The sequence below is a fragment of the Parus major genome, chromosome 3 (assembly GCF_001522545.3).
Source record: "Parus major isolate Abel chromosome 3, Parus_major1.1, whole genome shotgun sequence".
NCBI classification, from domain to species: Eukaryota; Metazoa; Chordata; class Aves; order Passeriformes; family Paridae; genus Parus; species Parus major.
In genome coordinates, this window is record NC_031770.1 from 50551963 (window position 1) to 50566712 (window position 14750).

The 14750-nt window shown below is 41.7% G+C and overlaps 1 protein-coding gene across 1 annotated transcript in view; it reads right to left on the minus strand.

Annotated features, from left to right (window-relative positions):
- The window catches only part of TXLNB (taxilin beta), a 34828-nt gene extending 21518 nt beyond the window's left edge, over positions 1-13310 (minus strand). The window contains exons 1-4 of the mRNA XM_015623057.3: positions 13143-13310; positions 7946-8362; positions 5940-6031; positions 2005-2175 (exon numbers count right to left, since the gene is read on the minus strand). Coding sequence (XP_015478543.1) covers positions 2005-2175; positions 5940-6031; positions 7946-8348 — 666 coding nt within the window. The 5' untranslated portion in view covers positions 8349-8362; positions 13143-13310. The remainder of the gene's footprint in view (positions 1-2004; positions 2176-5939; positions 6032-7945; positions 8363-13142) is intronic.
- Positions 13311-14750: the final 1440 nt, after the last annotated feature.

A 14750-nucleotide genomic window follows, 5' to 3' on the forward strand; every position in this document is an offset into this window, starting at 1 on the left:
GCATAAGATTTTAAAAATAACGTTTGATGGATTTTCTGGTTTTGAGCCCTCTCAGTACAGTCATAAGTGAAAGAAAATTGCACTCATTTAAATAAATAGAACATGAGTTTCTGGACATTCACAGATTTCCAGGAGCTAAAGCACAAAGGCAAGTATTCTAGGAACTATACTTAAATTCTTAGAGAAACAAAACTGGATAAAGATCATGAATGTCTTTATTTATTACTTTATTTCTCATGCATTCTGCAAGTGTACTTTGTCTTACTGTCTCATTTAATTTTGGGGTTTTTTTCTGCGCTGATAGCATGGGAACCAGAGGAAAGATAGTATTCTGGGTGTTTTAAAAGGTTTCCGAATTTCTAGAAAGAAGTGATGAAAATTTGAACACTTCTTCCTAATACCAGATCATCTCAGGTATCTTCCCTGGCTCACCTGGCAAAGATACAGGATAAAAATAAGAACTAAGTCTGAAATTTTTAGGTTTATTTGGAGAATCTAGTCACAAAGTAAAGCAGTCCAACAGGTGTTGGAAAGAGACTTTCCTAATTGTGAAGATGAAATGTGTAAGGAAATATTTATATACAAAGAGAATGGGAAAATCATGCTCTCTAGCAGTAAGATTAATAAGCATAAAGTAGCTGGGAAACTGTGTGAGGAATTCAACAACATTTGTTCCAAATATGTTTTCCAAATATTTTCCAAAAGAATTAGCTTTTCTAAATGCCCTAGTCTTCACTGATTTTTTCCACTGATATGATTTAGGAATATCAGTTAAGGCTATGCAAAGCACTGTACACTGTATCTTTAATTCACTTTAAAACTGGCTTGTATTTCTTTTGAAATATTTTACCCACAGATGGCCTGGTAAATCACTGTGGATCAATATTAAGAGTAACCCAGGTCTAATACAAATGACAGGCACAAAATTTAATTTTCACTACCAGTTCTGTGAAACTATAACTGAACATAGAGAGATTTTCTTCTAGCTTCCCTATCTGTTAAATGCTTTTATCTTTCTAGTAGGAAGGATTGTAGTTTGAGTGTATGTGTGACTATTCCCTCTCCCAGCTGTATTATTACCAGCACACAATGAAAGTCAGAGCAAGACCCTGAAGGCCTACTCCTGAGCTGGTGGAAATGAATGAAAATGCATTACCAGTATAGAGCTTGTATCAGATGGAATTCTTGCTGCTGACAATTCCTATGTGTAATTCTATACATAACTATACCCCCATAAAGAAAGGGTTTGAATAGATCAAAGCAGAGGTCTTTTGTATACTGATACCAACACCATCACTAACATGCGCTCAGAAAATAAAGGACGATCACAGCAGAAATATTCTTCTTGAACATACTTTTTTTCAAGGAGCATAATCATATTATAAATTTCACATTTAAATGGCGCGATGCACCAAGCAATTGGCAGACATGGTGTATGGATCCTAGCCTTTTGACACTCCTGAAAATTTTCTCTTTTAACTGATTCTCATAATCTAAACAACTTCCACAGATAATGTTGGCATTACTCCTGTCTTGACTTTTGGTGTCTTCAGGCAAATGTCCTGATTGACTGACCCTCAAAAATCACTTGAAAAAGTCTAAGTGCTCAAATTACATGAAAACACCCACCAGCCTCTTGTGAGTCCGCTGGAGCAAAGCTGGTGTTCCTGTGGTTCTGTCCACGCACGTGCCATTTGCATCTGCACTCTGAGGGACCTGGTCTGTTAGCACTGCTGCTCTGCTCTGCACTGAGCTCCCTAATAATGGGAGGAGGGAGTAGAACTAGTGTGGGCAAATCCAGTGTCCAAAAGTGCTGGGATATTTCCGAATGAGAAATAAAGGCATCTTGCTAAATGGACCTCAAGATTAGAGCGTATATATAATTATTATATATTGCATGTGCAGATGCAAAAGTCCCTTTGATTTGGTACTGGAGGGAGATGGGAAGGTGTCAACGTCATCTTTCCCCCCACTGCTGGGTACCGTGATAAGGCTCCCACTCACCTTGAGGTTCTTGTTGTGCCTCTGGAGCTCTCGGCACAGGCTCTCAAGCTTGCTGCGGGCGAGGATGGCTCGGCTGTGCTCACTCTGCAGCTGGTCCTTCTCCTTAGTGATCTGGGCCTGTCTCTTCTGTAGATACTTCAGCTTTTTCTGCTCGGCACGATGTTCTTCAAACTGGGCAAAACAGGGATTAAAACAGGGAAACATTGATTAAAATGAAACAAAGAGGGATAGAAAAGAAAAAAAAAAGAAAATTATCTCTTTTGGTTTGGGGAAAGTCTTCATACTGTCTTAACCTCTTAAGAAATATTTTATATTTACCAGCACTAATGTGAGAGGAGAAAGGAACCTAGAGATTGCCAAGCCTGCCTGCTGCAACAGTCCCAAGTGTGCTGTACTGTGGGTGGGTGAACATAATTTTTAACATTCTTGTCACACCATTTTAGCTCTTCTTTCTTTGGTTTGAATTTCTTTGAGAGACATCTGTGAGGTTTTTATTTTTGTTTCAACATTTGGAACTAGAGCAGTCAGTAGTGCTTTATGTGGTGAGATTTCTCCAGATCATGAGGTAATACAGTAGTTGCTCATTCTATTTTACAGTTTCCTGAAAAAGGAGCAGTTTCCTAAATATCCAGGAACCTGTTGGAAAAAACAGCAGAGAAGGTGCTGGATACCAGGAATGCTGTTTATGTGGGGGAGAATTCTTTTCAGAGAAGTTTCCCAAAATGACATGTGGCACCTCCTCTTGTCAGGCTCCTCTGGCTCACAGGACCACATGAGAGCATCTGTCATTTGTGTTTCTGGAGGTCCTGTCACCAATGGGGGTCAGTCATGGTGAATCAAACCTCTTTTGGGCTCTTTGTCTCAGTATAATTCCTGGAGGAAACACGGACAGTCCCTGATGTTCCCTTTGGGCGTCTGCTGTTCTGTGGGTGCATGGATCCTGCCTTCCCTAGAAGGCTGGTAGGGAGAGGGGTGTATTTGGAAGAGGCAAAGAGGACCAGCAACAAAATTGCTAATAGTAATCCCTGCACAATCTGGTAATTTCTTTTGACACGTGTCTATCACTGAATTTTTGGAAAAAAATTCCTGTACTGTAAATTAACACCTTTGACCTTCTGGTTAAAGAAGCTTTTCAGCTCTGAAGCTTTTAATAATTTCATGTCCTGTTCCAACACAATAACCCTCCTCACTGTATCACAGATGTGCATACATTGTAAGGTATTTCTGAAGTCCAGATGTTTTCTGATTGAAAAACAGTAGCACATGAGCTTAAACATGCAAACTTTAATAATAACAGTTGCTCTTAAGACTACATTATCTAATAATATGGTACCACTTGTACTAATTAACCTCAGCATAACTGGGAAAGTAGGTGAGCACTGGGGAATAAGGTGCAGCTCAAACAAGACAGTCAACAGCATCATATTTTACATTTTTATCTGTTTTCTGCAGATGTTTGGTAATTTATGCTTACAGTAGGGAGCTCTGCATACTATTAACCAAATCACAGCTAACTGTACAAATTGCACAAAACAATGCTCTCACCAGCTTGGAGTATATTTACAGTTTATGTCCAACTTTTAATACATGCACTGTCTATTTTTGCTCCTGCAGGTCACAGGACTTTTGCATCTAATCAAGCTGCACTAGCTGAAATAATTTTTCTAGTATTGTAGGAAAAGAAATTTATTTTCTTTAATTGAGGCTGAGATACTTTTCCTTCACAAGCTTGTTTTTGTCTCTTTCCCCTTTCTGCTGAAAAACATAAAAAGTGTTCTTTTTGCTTCACATTTAGCATGCACAGCCTGTGCTCAGTGGATAATGATTTATCCAAATTTCACAATTCACTCAAGCTGTGCTTGAGATAGAGGGCTCAGAATAAAGTCAGTCTTAATCATGATATGAAAAGTCTTCCAAGCATTTTTTCGCTTTTTCCCCCCCATTGCACTAGGAACTTATATCTCAAAGTTCTTAGGAATATCTAAGACATGGTGTTACCTTTTCAATGAAAAAGGCAATTCACTGATAAATGAGAATTCAAAAAGGGTTCCAAATGATAATTTTGAAAGAATAATTAACGAAATAGAAGCTAAAATTAACTGCAAATGGAAGGAATTTTGATTTTTGAAAGCTGACCTAGAGAAATAAGCAGTCAATTTAGGAAAAAAGTTTTATCTTGGTTATCTTGAGTTTTATCTCATTGTCTTCAGATAATGAGAGGGCTCATATTTATTTATTGGCATATTGTTCTTGCACCCAGAACTTGTGAGACTCTCAGGATCTCTGAAAATAATTCAGTTATAAACAATTCTACACAGCTGTTTGTAAGCAAAAGCAGCCATAAACCACAGTCTGCTTTACTAACCCCGTACCCCGGATTTAGTGAATGAAATGTTCTCTGTTGGTGAGTAGTGTGGCAGATTTGTGCCCAAATGGCTGCACCGTGCCACTTCCCCATCCCTGCTGGGATGGCTTCTGCCTTCACCAGCCCATGCTCCAGCCCGCTGTGTACCCACAGTTGTACAGACTGTGCCAGGGCATGGGCTGGCAGGGAAATAACATTGCTGGGTGGCCTCTTCAGCCAGCCCCAACACTACTTGAAGCAGGGGAAGCCACTGCCAGCACCCAGCTCCATCTGTCACATGGCTACACCTTCTCCTGAGCTGTGCTGCAACAAGTGTTTGTGTCACCACATGGCTCACCAGACCAGAGAGCTGATCTGGCTGGAAAACAACTCAGCAAAAGCAAGATGTGATCTGAAGTGTGTGTTGGGGATGGACAAGAGGGAGCAGAGTGACAGCTACAGCCAACTGCTGACAAGCCATTAATCACCATACGCCCCTCAGCCGCTCTGAGTGAGCAGGGTAAGGCTGTATCCAACAAGGTTTTTGTTGTATTTACCGAATGATTTGTTTTAGTGGCATTGCACAGTATGTCACATGAAGCAAGTGTTCAGTATTTTTGTTTTAGCACCTTTCTCCTCCATGGGCTACTGGAAATATGGCCCCTGTTTTATAGAGTGCTGCAATGCCATTTGAATGCACTGGAGGGTACTTTACAGAGGAAGAAGACCTATTTCAGTTGATCCGAAAGCATGAAGTCCCTTTAAGCGTGAGATAAACTATGAATAGCCTGAGTCCAATTTATGAAATCAGAGGATTTTACATGAAAAAAGGGAAAGCTAAATTTCACTTCACATTATGATGAGACATGGACACATCTGTGCATAAAACCAATTACAAAGGCAATGTTCTGCTTCACACATTTTTCAGCACTCCACAAAACATAAAATGCTGCAGCCTTGTAATTTGCAAGATTTCCACAGCTTATGGTCATACAGTTGTTTGATACACAGAAAAAAAATATCCCTTCATCTGAAAATAACACATCTTAAGTGTGGGAAGAACAGTCAGGTAGGTGGCACTCATTTTTACCGGGGTGACATTGTGGTGGCAGGGCCTTTAACTCTTCATTTCACTGTGCTGTGGCTTCTCTTACAATTAGTCTCAGTTGTCTATTATCTGCTTCCTAACACAGGAAGTTTTATACTAAGCCCTGTATTATTTTCATTTTGATGAAATCCCCAATACATAACTTAAAGCAATACCCACAACAGAGGCATGCAGAACTCCTTGCAAAAGGCAAGAGCCAAGACACCGCTCTCCAGTGTGGGTCCATTTGGTAGATTTGCCTTTAAGTACAAATATTCTTCCTCATCAACTTTTTGACCCAAATCTTGTTTTCCTCACTTTTAACTTTTTTTCTCTTTTTCACCCATAATTATCTGACCATGACAATTGTATTGGGATTCACTTATCAGGACAGACACTACTGGTATGTGAGGTTTGACTATGTTACAAAAAATACATGTCATGTATTTTTTATACCTTCTTGTATAGGCAGTTTGTACAGAAAAGAGCCAACATTGCACTCACCAGCTCAGCATACTTCTTAAACAACAGGTCCAGCTTCTCTTCTGGAGTGTTCAGCTTATTCAAATTTTGCATCAGTAGGGTGGCTTCTTTTCCTTAGAAAAAGAGGAAGCAGAGATTTGATGCTAGAAGTAGTTTGTTGATATACAACATGTTATGAAATTGGTTGCTTGATGCATGGGCCTGTAAAAACACAGGGTGAAACAAGGCATTTTGGAAGGAAAAGACTAATTTTTGCTATAAATTTCTGGGTTTTTCTTTGCCCCATAAAAACAAACATGCTAGGACTTTCCCCCATTTCAGACCTCAGTAATGCGCTTTTTTCTAACAAAGCATTGTCTGTGAATTGCTTTTGTCCCGTGTAATCTGATTTTCATTCAATGTTTTTGCAACACAATTAGGTCAGACACATGGCACATTTGACTGAAATAGAACAGAAAGGGCCTGGACCCCAAAGGCTTAGGAACAGATCTCTTTGCAAGTGAAAGTGGATCAAATCTGGTGTACTCAGCTCCTTTGCTGATCAACCCACACCTGACATCAGGAACATTAAGTCAGATATAGAGATCATGGTATGGAAGTAAACAATCAGAGAGAGGCAGGTGGTGCCAGCCAGGTCTGGACTACGTGATACTTGTGTAAATGAGTTCCCTGACTTGCTGAAGAAAGCTTGTATACCAGAGATAGCCTAAAAACTCCCTGGGCATGCAGAGCTAAATCACTGCACAGCCATTTAAGTATTGCTTCTCCTCTGATACCTCTTGGTTTTCATTTCAGCCCCAGGTATGAGCTGGAACTTGAACACTGCTTGTTCATCAAATACAAAATATCCCTGACATCCCTGGAGATATGGTCCCAGGGGCTTGGACATGCTTTTCCACAGCACTTTCCTGAGGCTGTGGGACAAAATCTGCTCTCTGCTTTGGGCTGGGCATTTTCTACTTCAAGTCTAATGTTGTCCAGGAGTACTGTCTCTGAAGAAAATCCTTTATTTCACACTAAGTTCTCCCTACAGCATCAGCATAAATAAATGGAAGTGACCTAAAATCAAATCCTGGTGTGGACTGTCACAAGGGCAGATGGAGAACAGTGTGTTTTCATTGGGCTTTCTGAGGAACCAGTTGTTTTTTAGTTTTTTGTTGCATCAAAGCTAAGGCAGTAGAAACTGAGGAATTTTCTTTTGGACATTCAAAGAATTTTTGAGGAAAAAGAAATCCATGCTGTGTCCTATGCTTAGTCCCTTGTCCGTAAGACAAAGTGATTTCTTTACAGGCTTAGTCTGCATTTGGGTTCAGGTTCTTATGCAAAGGAGAGGCTTGAAGATTGGCTGGAGTTAAATGTAGGAAGGGAATTAATTTACATCTGTATTAGATTGGAATGTAACTACATTGCTCTCTAGTGGCTGCTCAGCAGAAAGTACACGTATACAAAAACTTGCTGAGACTTCTTTCTAGCTCAGTTGACAGCTCCTCCAGGGCTGAGGTGTTAGAGAACAAATGTATTTGCTTATTTAATGTATATTATATGATGGGTCCGGGGGTTTACTAAATGAAAAATAACCTGGGCATGACAGTAAATTTATTCTGCAGGTCCCCATGCCACATAGTAGCACCATTATTACTGTTGTGACCAGTGAGTAGTCATACCTGAGCAGACAGGAGAAGAAAACATTCACTAAGGTACAAACGAGAGGCTAGGTTTTCCTTCATCTGAGTGACTTTGTGCAGTGTGCCATTGGACTGACAGCTCTGGCTAACCAATGTGGGCGGCCCAGTAGTACATCAGTGTTGTGTGATACAACTTTTCATTTTTAAAGAACTAATATATGATACAGACTACATGTTGGGTAGTGCCAAAAAGAATTATCAGTTATAGAAAAGTTGTAATGGTCACTGTCATTTTCAGTGGTAGCTGGAGGTTTCTATCATCCATACCAGAAACTTAACATGGTAAAGAGCAACGACCAGGGAGTGTTTGCAGAAGGGCTGTGTGAGTATGTAAATACTTGCCTAGTCCCTTCAGGATTTTCTTCTCCAGCTTCTGCTCCTTGTTGCTGCTGGGCTCCTTTGCTTTGGAAGCATCCCCAGGAGCCGGCTTCTCTTTCTCACTCTCTTCATTTCCATCTTCATACTCTGCATCCTCCAAGTTGCCTGGCTCTCCCTTCTCAGGCTTGTCAATTTCTGTAGCAGTGCTTTCCTTCTCCATCAGGCTCGTGGCAGACCCGTAGGTTTTAATGATGTCCTCCAGTTGCCGGCTCAGCTCCTCTGAGATGTCACACACGGCTGCTTCGGGCCAGGTACTTGGCTGCTCTGTGGGGGCTGGTGCAGGGGATGGCAGGCCAGGGGCAGGTTTGTCTCCACTCTGCCCATGGATGTCCTGCCCAGGTGAGGCAGAAGACTGGTCATTCTCCATGCTTGGTGCAGCACCTGACAGAAAAACAAATGGAGGGTTAATTTAAAGGCATAGAATTAGCCGTATAAAGAATTAGCCATCAAGCTAATGCATATGAGTGATTTTGTGTGAAATTTGGGATGGCATTTTATCCATTGGCTCTGGCTTGACAAATATGTCACACTTAGATAAATAACCAAGGTGATTTGCCTGCAAGGAGAAAAGCAAATTATATACTTCCCAAGAGACAAGCCTACCCAAATCTAGCACTTAAAAATGAGAACCTCTTATTCCCACGGCCAGCAATGACACATGAAATGACACCCCAGTCACTTATACCATTTTCCTTCTTGAATAAAATATTTGCCACATGTTTACTTTTCTTGATCTGTTTACCTGCAACACTGGCTACCAATATGGGCAGTTTCACTTCAGAGATGCATTAGCTTCATTTCCTGTTTCTCTCCTGTTGTCACATCTTAAGTCAATAATTCTGAAAAATATTTTAAATGAAACTGGTGCACTGAAAATTGCACTGTGCCCTTGGAAAGCCCAGCATGGTGCTTGGTCTACAAGAGACGTGGTTTGGTACCGTCACAATAACGGCAAAGAATAAGATTAATAGCTCTAAAGCACCCTTCTCTTGTACTTGCTGCATGCTGCTGACAGCTTCTTTGACAAAGTACAAACTACAGAATAAATCACAGCGAAATAAACCAAACCACACATAACATAATTTGATAGTCCATGGTGTTTTGTGGGGTGAATTTCAGCTAATTTATTCCCAGTTTGCAAAGGGAAGCTTTTGTTTTCTCACATTTTTGAGCAGCTGCAATCAGCCAGGCAAATACAGAGCCCCCAAATGTATCTGTGTTCCTGTTCTGGCTTAGCCGGGACCTGGTAATGAGGTTGTCAGCAAGAGCATCCTGGGCACCAGGAAAACTCAGAGTAATGAAGAGTCCTTGCCTCTGAGAGGGACAGGCTGCTGGCACCTCTGTGTTGCCCTTATGAAGTAGTGTAGAGGTGTGGGGTGCACAGCTGGACCTTGAGCAGCAACTAACCTCCACTGCTGCTTGACTGCAGACTCTGTACTCTTGCCAGCTATGAGTCCTTTCTCTCTCTTTTCCAGACTGATTTTTGTTTCTTTCCTTAATGATATGATTTACAATAGTGCCACTGGGGAAGGAAGAGGGGAAGAAGCTTGCCTGACTGGCTCTTTCCAGCATCTGAAGAGGTTGCTTTCTCATTTTTTAAAAGACTTTGAAAATGTGGAGCTAACCAGGAAACATTTTCTTCCCTATTCAAACAGGCTGTAACATATATTTTCTATAGTGTCTAAATTTCTACAGCTTTCAAAATTGTAAACTAACATGACCAAAGGCATTATGTGATAAGAGAGATGTAATTTACTGTAATAAATGACTCAGTGTTCTTAAAACTCTCCCCAGTCAAAGTGATGTTAGGAAGTGCAGTGATGGCCATCACTAAGGCAACATTTTTCAAGATTTGATTTTCTAGCTATATGACTTGTCCTGCAGATAAGGTAGTCAAATTAGTTACCATCTCTCAAGCAAACAATTGATAACATTAAGTGCGCTCAGGAATGCATCTGGACCTGGTCTCACAGACCTGTCACACAATCATATCCCATTCTTTATTTACTCCTTGTGGCACAGTCATTATATCACTGCAAAATGATTGTAAAATTATATTGATCTGATTTGATGTCATATCAAGTTTAATTTACATTGAAAAATTAGACCCTATATGTGAAATATAAGTGAATAATTCCAGTTAGCACAAAGGTTAGCATCCTGTTTGTGATCTTTTTTAACTAGAGTTAATTGACTGCCAACTAATTCAAGGTCAGTAAGAGTATTGTAAAGGCTAAGCTAGACACTCCACAAAATACATGTTTATCTCTGACATGTTCAGGCTAGTGTTTACTGTTGCAATCATTAATTTGAGCTAATTGGCAGTTGGCAATCAATCAGCTAGAAAATCCGGGACTACCAGCTTTGCTTAGGCAGAATAAAACTCTCAGAAAATATATCTCAATTTAAAATACCTATTTTTTAATATGTTCATCACAGAGGGAGAGCAGGACTGCAAAATGCTCCATTTCCAAATATTAATTTCTTTTCTGACTATCTCCCCCTCTTTGTAAGAAGGCTCCAAGTCTATGTTCTCTTTGTACCCCAACCCTCTCCCTTGGCTGCCTCCCAACTTCGTCACTCATGTGGTGGCACTGTCTAGCTAAAGGTTTCCTCTAATGTGAATCACAGAGCATGTCTACAAGTACTGTAGGCTTTAAATCCACAGTGGCAATTGATCTGTGCATGATGTGTCTCAGTGACAAGGGAAAAGCATGGGTGAATGAAAGAGAAACTGGATGATTAGAATCAAGGACACAAGATGTTTACAAGCTGGCCTTGCAGGAAATCTTCCCTAACATACATTCCTGGCTAGAAAGGGATTAGTTATAATCAGTCTGAAACCACGGCAATTCACATCTGCTGAGTTTCCATCCACCAGCCCAGAATGGTGAGCAGGCAGGAACCCCAGAAATACATAGCAAGACACTTCTAGCCCAAAGGTGCCCACCTGCTGGGTCATACTGGGGACTGTGTTTGCACACACAAATAAATATCCTAATGTTTCATTTTGTTCTTCCTCAGGCTAAACCAGAGGTCTGATTTCCAGCACAAACACAATGCCTATGAAGATTTCTGTACCTTGTTTTGCATAATAGCTTCCACAGCGCTTCAGTTTATGTTCAGGGAGTCACAGCGTCTGAGAGTTGCCTGCTTACAGCCTTTGATGTTGGGAGTTTTTACTGCAGCTGGCCCCAGTTCCCCCTTGTACTCTAGACTGCTTAACCTGGATGTACACAAGGAATTCTCTCTTATCAGGCCATAAAAGACTTTCGGTGCCAATTTCAGCAAGGCTTTTATAATGTGAAGTGTTTACATTATACTCTATCTTAAACACAGTAATCCCTAAAAATTAAGTGACTGTCCAGAAGAGGAATTCCTTGGTTTTTCAGACTTGCCCAATTTTAGACTAGCCACCTCTTCAGTTTTACAACTCCTACTACCTGTTACTGTTGCCTCCAGGCACCTGAATTTCCAACACAGCTCTATCCTGTTCTGTGTCAAGGGGGAGGACTGACCAGGCTCACTGAGTCTGAGCATTGCATCTTGTTTACTCTTTTCCTCCTGCCTTCTCAAGTCCTGGACCCGTTCCACAGTTGCTGTGAAATCAGTAACTTTCTTGGCCCTGGTGTCTCAGATGGAAACTTGACACTTGTGGTTGCTGCCTACAAATGCTCACTGTGGTCCTCCTCTCCTTCAGTGGGAAACACCCCCAAGAACCTGAGGATGCTGCTGCCTCCCCACTGTGAGAAAGAATCTTCTCCATTCTCCTTCTTCCTCTGTTAAGAACGTGGGATAACTCAGAACAGAAATGGTGCTTACAGCACAGATGAGCACACAGCATAGCCACAGCTGCACCCAGAGGCAACAGCAAAAGGTGTGAGCCTCAGATCAGTCTGGTTACATGCTGAGTTTGTTTTTCTGCAACTATATCCATTAATATTTCACATTTACAGCACAATTTGCCTTCACTGTGCTTTGAACACAGCCAGTATTTCCAAAGTAAAAGGTCAGTAGGCAAGGGACAATGACTGATTTAGCAGAACTGCAATAGCCATCCCACTGCTGCTGGGAAAACTGTTCCTGTGCTGGGGTATTCCAGCCCACCTCTTGCGCTGCTGGGAGCTGACACTGTTGCCCAGGCACCCTCCTGGCATGAACAAAACACAAATTAAATGTCTTCTTCTTAGCTTGTCTTGCAGGCTGCCTTGAAGACTGTCACAGAGTTTTGTTTATCTTTTACAAACAGTGTGCTTCCCCTTCCTTCCTATGGGATTTGCTTCCTGATTTTCTTCTTGCAGTTTGAACTTCTAGAAGGTTTACACACTGGTCTATATTTAGCTTTTGCATCCTCATGTATTCAGCAGAAGGACACATGGCACCTGCTCTGCAGCCGGGAGCTATTTTAAGCTCTTCTAAAATGGGTGATGGTATTTAGCACTTCATGCTCAAAGTTCACATACACACACATTTCTCTAAAACAAAGCTTTACATATATTTGCACCAGCCAACACATGCTGATAAAATCTGATTTTTTATCTTTATATAAAACTGGTCTGCAGTCAAAGCAGCAAACATTAAACTCTGGAATTGTCCCTGCTACTGTAACTCCGATCATCCTTCAGAAAAATACAAGTACCTTCTTACAGTCTAGGTAGACACTGCCTTATGTGTTACTTTAGAAAGCAGAGATAAAACCAGCTGTATCAGCTACCCACTGTATTTGAATAGCTTTATGATTTATGTGCAATTTCCTAGTACAAAACTGAACAAAAGTTTGGAGTTTTCGTGACATTTTTCCATACAGACTCAGAACCAGACTTGGAGGATTTCTGAGGCCTCCTGCCTCACCTCTCATGTAGCACCTGAATCTTGACCAGTGTCTGCTGTAGCAGACCACCCATGGCCCCCAGTTTCAATTCAACACAAGCACCACCAAAGTAATCTTAAATTTCTCTGATCACTCTTTAAAGAATTCCTTACTTTCACCAACAACCTTGGATAACTCCCTGTTTTTCTCAGATGCCACATGGTGCCCAGACTTTCCTAGGGCTGTTCCTAGAAAATGCGGGTTGACGCTCCCAAAGGGAATTACTTACACTGAAGCCCTTGTGCCATGTCACCAAGCAGTGACAGCAAGGAAGCTGTTCATCAGACTTACCGGAGCAAAGAGAAGAGCTGAGCAGAGGAAAAAAGTTGGGCAGAAAGCTCAGACAAGGGCACGCCAGCAACAGGACACTGGTTCTGTAATCCTGCCACTGAGGGAAGAGGGACGAGAAGACCAAGCGAGGAGGGAAGGACAGAATGACACAGGAGGAGCAAACAGTGCAGGGACTGAGTGCGCACTGTGCAGGGACCGTCTCTGATAGGCGCAGGGGAAGCTGCCTGCTGGCTGGCAGCATGAGCCAGCTATGTTGGCTATTCCCTGCTCTGACAGAGATAGCACAAGAGATTAGAGACTTGGGCCCTCAGAAAGAGAAAATAAAGGAAGGATACTTATACAGCTGCTACCCTTCAAATTTAAGTCTTAATCCCTCAATGAATTGAGTCATAGTGCTGTGTGAAATTTGTCTGTATTGACTATGGATTGGTCAAACTTGGTTGAATTTTTCTGTGTCTACCACAAAGACTGGGACGGATTTCCATAATGTGAACTCCGAGCTGTGACTGCCCTTTGCAGCCTGGGATTTGGGCAGAATTTGTTAAAAACAGACTGATTCTTAATCATAGTCTCACTGGCTGGAGGAGACCACAGGACTTCTTTAGTTCAAGCTCTTGCTTGAAGGAAGCTCAGCTGTGATCTCAGACTAGGTCTCTCAGGGCTTTAAATTAGACTTTAAAACCTCTGTGGATGGAGACTGCATGACCTCCCTGGGAAGCCTGTTATCTGGCTTAACTGTCATGGCACTGGAAAAGTTTCTCTTTCTAGCCTTAACTTTCCTTTGTTCCAGTTTGTGCCTATTGCCTTTTGTCTTCCTGTTTTACACTCCTATAAAGACCCTTTCACTATCTTCTTGATAATCTCCAAAGCCATCCCTCTTTCAGGCTGAATATCCAACTTCTCCTCACAGGACAAGAGTTCCAGTGCCAGCCACCACGGTGCTCCTCTGTTGAAAAGACCAACTTTTCCATTCAGGTAGTAATGCTAAAAGAGGTGAGTGATGTAGCTGCCCCCCTGATCCCAGCAGCTCCCAAACAAATATTACAGCCAAGATCACCTGCCTGACCTATTTCCAGAATGTGACCGTGCTGCCTCATGTTGGCCCAAAGTTGTTGATACAAACAAGCAGAGTGCTCCCCAGAGAGCTCAGCTGCATGCTGCTTGTGCAGCAACCAACCAGAATTTCCCACTTCCACTCAAGCACCATCTTGAGATGCCATATCACCTAAGCACCATCTGCTACCCACTCCCTAGAAGGAGATGTAGGTCAGTTTAATGCACAAATATGCAAACAATAGAGAAATGATAGGCTGGTACTGAAAGTGGCAGCCAGGGCTATGAGAAGAGAAACAGGCCTTGGTCTCCAGCAAAAAAACAAAGAGGCTCAGAAGAAAATATGGCAAAACAAATGTATACTATAATGATTTGGGGTAAGCCTTCGAACCAATGCATGGCAACAGAAGAACCAGAAATGCTTTGTGCCTGATTTACAAGAGATGTCAGAGAAAGCAGTACTGGGTAGCTCAGTATCAAGGAGTGCCAGTTCAGAAATCCATATGTTAGCAGCATCTCAGACTTTTACTGGAGAGGACTAAAGGTCTTGCTATA